Source organism: Pyxicephalus adspersus, chromosome 8 (assembly GCF_032062135.1).
Source record: "Pyxicephalus adspersus chromosome 8, UCB_Pads_2.0, whole genome shotgun sequence".
NCBI classification, from domain to species: Eukaryota; Metazoa; Chordata; class Amphibia; order Anura; family Pyxicephalidae; genus Pyxicephalus; species Pyxicephalus adspersus.
The window spans coordinates 43721526-43731465 of NC_092865.1; the positions used below are offsets into that span (position 1 = coordinate 43721526).

At 36.2% G+C, this 9940-nt stretch overlaps 1 protein-coding gene across 1 annotated transcript in view; it reads right to left on the minus strand.

Moving 5' to 3' along the window:
• Positions 1 to 342: 342 nt before the first annotated feature.
• CHADL (chondroadherin like) overlaps positions 343 to 9940 on the minus strand; it is a 12391-nt gene continuing 2793 nt past the window's right edge. Inside the window, exons 2-5 of the mRNA XM_072420236.1 lie at positions 9398 to 9557; positions 6752 to 8404; positions 2245 to 2411; positions 343 to 685 (exon numbers count right to left, since the gene is read on the minus strand). Of these exons, the coding sequence (XP_072276337.1) occupies positions 547 to 685; positions 2245 to 2411; positions 6752 to 8404; positions 9398 to 9544 (2106 nt within the window). The 5' untranslated portion in view covers positions 9545 to 9557 and the 3' untranslated portion in view covers positions 343 to 546. The remainder of the gene's footprint in view (positions 686 to 2244; positions 2412 to 6751; positions 8405 to 9397; positions 9558 to 9940) is intronic.

Below are 9940 nucleotides of genomic sequence, written 5' to 3' on the forward strand. Positions count from 1 at the left end.
TCACATGAGCACTTTCCATCAGCATTACTCTGCAAGAATACCTGAGTACCTGGGCACCTATATGTGTTTGAGAACATGTCCTTGTTCTCTTTTTGGGGCTGCCAAACAATAGGAAGGCCTCAATGCTTCCAGCTCATTCAACCCGCATCATATACTCTTCCTGACTCCCTGTCATTGGAAAGCTACTGTAGGTGGCAACCCAGTCCTCGCACATTGTTGCATTACTGCTGTTTTTTTTTAATAAACCAAAAGTGTCATTGGTTTCCTTACAAGCTTTAAGTATTTTGAGCTTCCCCCTCAGTGGGTATGCTAGATATTTCCTAAGTAAAAGTAAAATTACCGTAACTATTCAATTTTCAGTTTTATTCCTATGAGCTTTAAAAAAACAATTACAAATCACCATAGCAACCCAATAGTAAAAATAATCCAGAAATTCTTTAGCAAAACTGTATTAAAATATGTATTCGTCATTTATATTGGCAATGGGTACCGTCCTACCATTATATGGCTAATTTAAAAGCTTGTACTTATGGAAAAAAAAATCTTTTACTCTTGCTTTTTATTTTTTTCATCAGACGTCTGTTCTTCACAGGTAGAAAACAAAGCATTTCTCACTTTCTGTCCTTTCATGTGATTTGGAACGGCACAGGTTGCTCCTACCTTTATATTTAAACCATTTATCCATCTAAAAAAAAAATATATATACATTACACAAAATGCATGAATACATTATCTGTGTTAAACATTACATTTTTTTGACAAATTCAAATGTAGTTGAAAGGTGGTAATAAGAGATGGATGTATGTGTTTAAAAGGTATTAAAGCAGACCTAATCTCTAGCATCAGACCTTATTAATAAATACTACTGTCTCTTACTTGCACTAGAATGTCACTGTTCCCCATTGGCGCTGGCTGTGGAGCACAATGTCACCCTGATCTGTGGAGCCTGGTATCACCTAGTGTCATGGATTTAAGGGTAACTCTCTTCCCAATGGCCAGCAATGTTATAGGCATTATTGCTACTGACCACCATGCTCTTGTGGTGTGCTGTATATATAGTATTTATAGGAAGGGAGCAAGATGGCAGGCTGCCCAGACAAAGGCTATGTTACCAATGGCTGTGAGATGGGGTGTGTTTACCCTTACCCCATGCCAGGAAACAGCTGCCTCTTGCGGCAGCTCCTTTGGGAATGATTAGGGGCAGCAGTAAACCTAGCACTAGTACCACTCACTGCCACCAGCTCCTAAATTTACAGATGCTGGTTCCTTAAGAATCAGTGCTGCAGTGCCAGGGACCCAGTGACAAGAGCCATGTGGGATTGCAATGTTAGTCTGCATCTGGCCTCACTGACATCTCCTTCAGAACAAAGCCTGGATTGAGTGGCTGTGTGATTATGCCAGGTGGAAAGTAAAAAAACTGCTGGGCAATCTGTCCAGGAAAATGTGTCTAGGGAGAACTCACACAAATTAACAATTAACTTTAATTACAGAAACATCAACTTAGAATGAACTCTTTAGCCCTTTATGTATGCACTTTTAAGCTTATTTTTCCATGTCAATTTTTATACCATGTTTAGGTCATTTCAAATACTTTATAGTACATTTGCTTTTGTTAAACATATTTGCTGTGTAAATTGTTTATAAAAATATCCTTCTAAGGCTACACGGCACACTACTAAGGCAGAGGATGATTCCTGTCTGATTGTATTGTGTGTACAGCACTTGTCTTGCATCTTTTATAGATCGGTCCTGGGCTCTGTCTCTGTAGAGGATGGCAGAGGCAGCAGCCGCTCACAGAAGCTGCAAGGAATGTCTGGATCACCGCAAGATAACGCTGCCACACTCCACCACCTGCACAAAGAACAGACCTATTTGTTCTAAAGCCGCATACACACGTGCAATAATAGTAGTTGAAAAGGATCTTTCATCAATGACTAGCACTACAGGATGCATGAGTGAGTGCTGTACATACAGCACCGTTCTGCTCTATGCAGAGGGGTGGGGGAGAGCGGCGGAGAGGCACCCTGCTGTGCCCTTCGCCTCCATTAGGATCGTTAGTCGTCCATCGTCCGTGGATCCGCCAGGACTGTTGTTTGGACGATGGACGACTGGCGCTGTACACACGCCAGATTCTGTGTACGTAGCTTGACCATATACATTTTTTACAAACTTGTTTTTACAAAACGTCTGATTTTACTGCAGGTCTGAACATGCCCAAGTGCAAAGATTACCAAAGAAATATACCTGTGAAGATGCTTCAGATGACAATCACATCGAAAAGGATTGTTGGACAAATTTATTACTTCTAGGCCACTGAAGCTCTTCATGTCAGGAAGGACCTCTAATTTGTTATTTTCTATGAACAGGCTCTTAATATGGGGCCCAAGTCCAATAAAAGCTCTATTTGAAACCTAGAGGGATCAAAAAAAATAGAAAAATAATAAATATATATTTATATATATTTGGCAATATAGATTTCAGTTATTACAGTAATTTTCTTACATTAAGTAATGGAGCATTCTTTAGTAATTAATTTATACATATAAGATTCACAGAACAGTTTTCTTTTTCTTATTTTTTGCATTTATAAAACAGATGAAGTGCTTTCAATGTATACAAATAATAGCAGTCAATCAAAAAAGTAATATCAGGACTTATTAGGCATATAGATATAAAAATATTAAAAACAAGTCTTTATTAACATCTATACTATATATACACCAGTAAACCCCCCGATTCTCAAAAGAATGGTAAATCCAAGAATGGCAATCACTTGCAATCATGGAGGGTGAAGCATCCTGGGAAAGTTTTCATTTAAATAAATAAATAAATATATTTGTACTAAAATTAACCAATTTAATAAAAATAAAAAATGAAGTTTAATTGTTATATCATTTAAGTCCAAAGTGTTTGGAGTTGCTGCACTTATAACTAAAAAAAAGTCCAAAGGGTTAAATGAAGTAGGTTGGAAACAACAAATTCATAAAATTGGACTTAAATGATATAACAATTAAACTTCAATTTTATTTTTAAGAACTTGGTTAATTTTAGTACACATATATTTATTTATTAAATGAAAACTTTCCCAGGACGCTCCACCCTCCATGATCGCAAGTGATTGCCATTCTTGGATTTACGATTCTTTTGAGAATCGGGGGTTTACCGGTGTATTCCTATAACACAACTGGCAGATTGTGTATAATATTACAGCACTGTACTCTGAGGACATCTGGTGGTGAGTTCTGGCATTGACACCACCTTGTACTGAAATAATAACCCTCTGTGTATCCCAGCACTGTACTCTGAGGACATCTGGTGGTGAGTTCTGTCATTGACACCACCTTGTACCCAAATAATATCCCTCTGTGTATCCCAGCACTGTAGTCTGAGGACATCTGGTGGTGAGTTCTGTCATTGACACCACCTTGTACTGAAATAATATCCCTCTGTGTATCCCTCTGCCGATTGTGGTGTGCGCGCGCAGGTTGGGTCCTTGCCTAATTACATCCTTTGTTTAGTATATAAGATATCTATATAAAAAGACATATTGTGTAAACAAAACACATTGGGCCTGATTTATTAAAGCTCTCCAAGGCTGGAGAGGATACACTTTCATCAGTAAAGCTGGGTGATCAAGCAAACCTGGAATGGATTTTTTAAAAGTCATTTGGTATTTGCTAGCAAATGTTTTAAATACTGGACCAGATGCATTCCAGGTTTGCTGGATCACCCAGCCTCACTAAATACTGGACCAGATCCAGTCCAGGTTTTGCTGGATCACCCAGCTTCACCTCTCCAGCCTTGGAGAGCTTTATTAAATCGGGCCCATTTATTAATCACTACAAAATTCAAAAACGTTATGTCCATCTTTTTTATATATTGAATAAGGAACAGGCATATAACATTTTGATGAAGGCTAAATACATCAGCCAAATGCCAGTCTCACAATATCCTCAACATTTTTAACTTGTTTTGCAGAACTGTCCTGCTCTTTTTGGAAAGGGGAGGTAGCATAATATGCACATCAATAAATCATTACTATCAATATTATTAATAAATACCACAAAACGACCATATACTGTAATACTTGAACTAAATTCACATTACCAACCAATATGTACTGGTGTGATTACCCAATATACCAAGAACCCTAGGCAGGGACCAGTCAGCGGCTATAAATGGAGCCACACGAAAAACACCCTAGCCAAAGTAAAAGGTTTTATCTACCGACAAACAATCCAAATCAAATTGCAAAAATATAAATCCAGCTATGCAATAAATGAACAAAATATGATCTCAAAAGTGTAGAAATTTTACTCAAATCCTAATTGTCAGGAACTAAAAAAAGGACCACTGATCTAATTATCAAAAAGCTTAATTTTTAGTGTCCATCCAACTAGTAGAAAAATAAAGAGAAAAGTAAATCATACAGCTGAAAATCCAGTCAATGCAATGGGTAGTGAAAGAGGAGCTCCATGCGAGGTTACAAGTGGATCAAGATCTATTTGTGTGTCAGCGTACAGGTTCTGCCGGGACCTGTAGGCCGCATCTAATGTGGTGTGCTGAATAGCAGGCACCAGCTACTGATGTACCACTAGAGACGTCAAACCTGGACTTCCACCCTGTGGAATGCAAAGTATACATTCTGTTAAAACAAAACCATAATTTTAATTGATGTCATATTCATGTACATGACGGAAGAAGTGAAGGGCAGAACATGTCATTTATCTATCAGACTTGACACCTTGGATGAAGGACATTAGGATATTTACCTTATTATAGGTTTGTTTAACCTCATTCATCAAGAGATACTAATCTTTTTTCTCATTCCTATTCCTAACTGGAGATACATTACTCCCCCATCTTGGATGACAAGTAGTTACAGATTACATCAGTGGCTTATACTATTATCCACCTAATGTGAGAAACTTCACCTAAAAATCGTAGTACATATCAGCCAAAACGTCTAATTTTGACCACTCTTCTTCCCCTGATACCTTAAATACATAGCAAACTACTATACTCATATACAGACCATACAGTCCCCTAAAATACTACACCCCTGTGGAAGCCAATCTTGGCAAAACATGTCAGGTTTAAAAAGACTGAAATGGTCATTTCTTGAATGCATTGGGAATTCTATGTCTAGGATGGATATCTAGCAACATTAAGAGAAAGTAACACACTCCATAGGCTTTAACAACTGCAGATGCCCACAATAACGCACAATAGTGTAACTTAGTATACTCTTCATACCCATTGAAAGCATCACTATAAGTTCAAGGTCTTCAAAAAATCAACCCACAACCTGCAATATTTTTGTACAGCTAATTTAACAAAGCTGCATCTAAAAAGACAGAGGTACATCCATATACACGATAGATTTTTTTGGGAGAATGCAAAGTGTAAAAACACTTAGCTGCAAAAACAAAGCTGATTATGGGTAAAAAAACATTAATTACTATAGCCCAACATTAGACTTAATCCTCATCTGTGGAGTTCATAAAGCCCACAACTTCAACCCAATAATAATTTACATGGGAGTAATGATAGTTTGCTGTATGAAATATCTACATATTGCCAGCATAAAGTTTTACACCAGTCTTTCCTAACCTTTTTAATATTGGGGAACACTTTAATTCTACAGAACCTAATCTAGTAAAATCTGTTTTTTTTATGTGCTTGATGCATCAATCAGGGTTAGCATCCACTCCTTAGCATGTGACGACGGCTCAGAGATTACTGTTGTATATATTGAGGTGCCTTTGCAACTCTTAGTTGTGTTCACACATATTACTACAGATCTGCCCTCTGAATGGCTTGTTGTACAGAGCCACCATTAGGTAGCAACCCAGGCTAAGGATGGGGACCATGTGTCTTATTAAGAGTAACAAAGTAGCATGAGCTGCCTCATCAGCCAGCAGAGTATAGCAGTACCATTTGGAAATCATGTTTATGATTAGCACAGATTCATACTACAAATCCTAATGGTCCCCGTCCTTAGCCTGGATGATACCTAATGGTTGTTCTGTACAACAAGCCTTTCTGATTTTGAAAAGCTTAACCTACCCTTTAGGATTTTCAGTGTTTTCAAACAAGGCATAGAAAATCAGTCTGTTGTCTTTTCTACCCCTGAAGAAGCATTTTTTTCTGCAAAACACGTTGGGATAAAATGGCAACCTGTCTAGAGGCAGAAACTACATTTCCTAGAATGCAGTACCCTTAGGAAATCACACTCACTAGTGGACATCATAGTCATAGTGAGTGACATCATGGCAGTTCAAGCCAAGCTGTATCAAAGAAATTCTCTTGTTCTGCCCTGGGACAATTTTGGGACACTGTGGGGCAACAAAATGGGTTCCAGGACATTGTGACAGCCTTTGGAAACAGCTATGGTCAATTTGAAGACAGTTGGGACATTTGGGAGCTTTGTATCTAATGTAGATGACAATGGGACAGGAGTTTGTTGTCTAATTCAGGAAATCCATTTTAGAGTGATAATGATAATTCTGTATAGTGATATAGTGTTGTCACTATGGCAGGAGTGAAAAGAACACATTCATGTAGCTATATCTGAGGGCAGTTAATCTGCAATACTTTACATTACATTTTTGATTTTTTACTTTAAACACACTGTTTGGTAATTTTTATTTTGCTGTTCATTTTCTTTAAAATAAAACTTTTAGGCAGTGAGCTTAAAAATGAACATAGATAATATTATGGGATATGTTTCAGATATATAGTACTTTACCTTTAATAGTCCCATGTCATTCAGATACAAATGCTGCAGTGACCGGGATATTGGCAAGAAGGCACCATTTCCAATATTCTTAATAGGATTCTTAGATAGTCGTAATTCGCTCAGCATAGGCAATCCTTTGAGGGCATGGGATGGAACCTCATTCAACCTATTGTCATCTAGATAGAGTTTCTCCAGGGATTTCATATTTCGAAAGGCGCTTGGTCTGACTGAATTTATGTTATTCCCTGTTAAATATAACCAGCGTAGCTTTTCTGCACCAGTCATGTCTGAAAGTGAAGTAACAGAGTTATGCTCCATGTGAAGAGATAAAATATTTGGAAGAAAGACAAACATTTCCTTTGGAACCTTAACAAAATTGTTGTGGTCTAAGAAAAGATATTCAAGCTTTGAAGCTCCTTGGAAGACATCAGAATTTAAATCAGAAATTTGATTATTAGACAAGTAAAGGTATACCAAATTCTTCATTCCTAGAAATGCTCCAGGCTGGAGCTCCCTAATATCACAATGTTGAAGATGGAGAGAAACTACATTTTTCATATCCAAGAAAGATCCTTTGGGAATAACATCAAATTTGTTTCTACGTAGATCAATCAAGATGGTGTCTATAGGAAAACCTTGAGGTATCTGCCTCAAAAGTTTATTATCACAAGTGACATGTTTAACATCAGATTTGCAGTTGCAGTTCAGTGGACATTTCTTTTTTTCAGGTGTCTTTTCTGTGGCTGTCAAAATATTATAAGTTTCTACAGGAAACTGTCCACATTTTAGGTCTATTGCTCTAAGAGAATCCAGATGATCTCTGTGAAAATGATCAGGGCCAAAGCAAAAGAGGTCCACCTTTACTTTGCTTGAGTCCACCCATTCTTTAAATTGTCGTATTTGACAATCACAAGGTATTCTATTTCCTGTTAAATTTAAATATTTCAGCTGTTTAACTCCAGCCAATGGTTGTATTGTACTAATCTGATTGTTACTAATGTCTATGAAAGAAATTTGTCTGCTTTTTTCAAATGCTTTGAAAGATATCTCCTGTAATGCCATATTATTCATATATAACTGTTTGAGGGATGTCATTTGAATAGCTTCTTCTGGAATAACAGTCATTGGATTCCATCCCAGTTCTAACTTTATGAGACCAGACAGTCTAGAAAGAGCATCTGTTGGAAAGAACTGTAGTTCATTATGGTCTAGGCTTAGCTTTTTAAGGTTAGGCAATGCTGCAAAAGACTCATATGATATAATGTTAATCATGTTGTTAGAAAGACACAACACATTAAGCTGGATCAGTCCTTGAAACAACATATCTGGTAAATAGACCAAAAAATTATTTCCAATATTTAAATTGTTTAAAAACCCTAATTGGTTAAAAGCTCCTGGCCTTATCTCCTCAATGTGGTTTTTCTCAAGGTTTAAATGCAGTAGTGATGAAAGTCCATCAAAAGATTCCTGGTATATATAACGTATACTGTTGTAGCCAAGGTTAAGATATAACAAACGTCCAAGGCTTCTGAATGCTCCCTCTTGTATTGTTTCAATGCTGCATTTGTATAGATTAAGATGAGTTAGATAAGGAGTTGAAATAAATGCTCTTGATTCAATCACTTTGAGATAATTTCCTTGTAGATTCAGTTTTTCAGTGTACTGTAAAGACAAACAGTTTATCATTGTGCTTTCAATCATTGGTACACATCTATATAGAAAAAAATACATGTATAAAATATAATATCATTATAAAAGACGGAAAAGAAACAATTACATAAGCCAAAGTAACTAGTGAAATTACTTTAAACAAAACTGAAAATGTCATGTTTTTATCTAGTAATTTGTGATTACTTAATAATACTATTTAATGTACATATATTATAGAGTTTATAGCTACAAGTATTAGGGTAATTATTTTGTTAGCTTTGATAATTATCAAAGGATAATGCAAACTTTTTACATTATTTCACATAAATATTTTAAAAAGGGATTTCCCTCAAAATTGCAAACATCTCTGTGTACACAAAGTAAAGTTGCAGAGCTCAAGTCTAAACTGCTAATAGCAATGTCACTGCTTTAAATGAGCCACAATGGCTCAAAATTGATATGATTGAGAAGGCCTTTAAGTACTTGGTATATTGTTTTGATGGCTAAAGTAAATCATTTGGAACTATAAAAACACAAGGATTTTTTATAATTTTTTTTATAAATGTTTTAGTGGATAACTTTGATGGCATTTGCCTAAATTTTCCAGACCCCAAATTATTTTTCATCCTTCTCACTATTTATTACATGATTTTTGTCAGTTTTGTAAGCAATGCCCAATGAAAACATTCTTAATGAAGTTAAACCAAGATCTGGCCAAGCAAATAAAGTCATACTCCTAAAGTTGCCTAACATGCTTTATAGCACCACTTGCCCTATTCATACCTTAGGGAATACACACAAAAAACCCTGATAATGGCTCACTGATTCGCTTACACAAAATACAAAAAAAGTTTTCCTGGATTTTGTGTGAGGAACCAGTGTTAATCATTTTCAAGTAAATTTGTTTTTTGTCCAAGCAGCAGTTAAACATGAAGTTGCAATATAGTGAATCTATTACATCCAATGTATTAAATACTATATAGGTCACAACATATGTTTACCTACCTGGGGCATAAAAGAAGGAACTTCAGACAGGTTTTTTTTAGCACAGGTCACAAAATTTCTTAAATTGTCACAAACGCAAACTTGAGGACAACGATCACAAGCCACTGGAATTGCAAATGTAAACACGAGCAAATAGAGTGCAAGCATTGTTGAATCAAACCTAAAACCAAACCATATAAGTATACATTAATGATTACAGATAAATAACCATACTAAAATTCATAAATAAATAGGTAAATAGCAATATATATAAATAGAAGTAAGTTACCTTGTTTTTTTCTCCATTAAACATCTCTGCTGGAGATGACATCTGGGACACATGCTCTCAATTTCCCGGTCATAGTTTGAGCATGAAATGACCCTAATAGAGCAGACAGGCTGTGGCATAGGACCTTTTCTTGGATAAGTAACCACTAAATACAAATCATTGAAATAACTGAGTTCCCTCTGAACACCAACCAAAGGGGCACTGAGCATCAGTGTTTTTAGAAAATTTGCAACTGACCACCAATATTGTAGAGAATGGTCAATGTTGACTTGGGC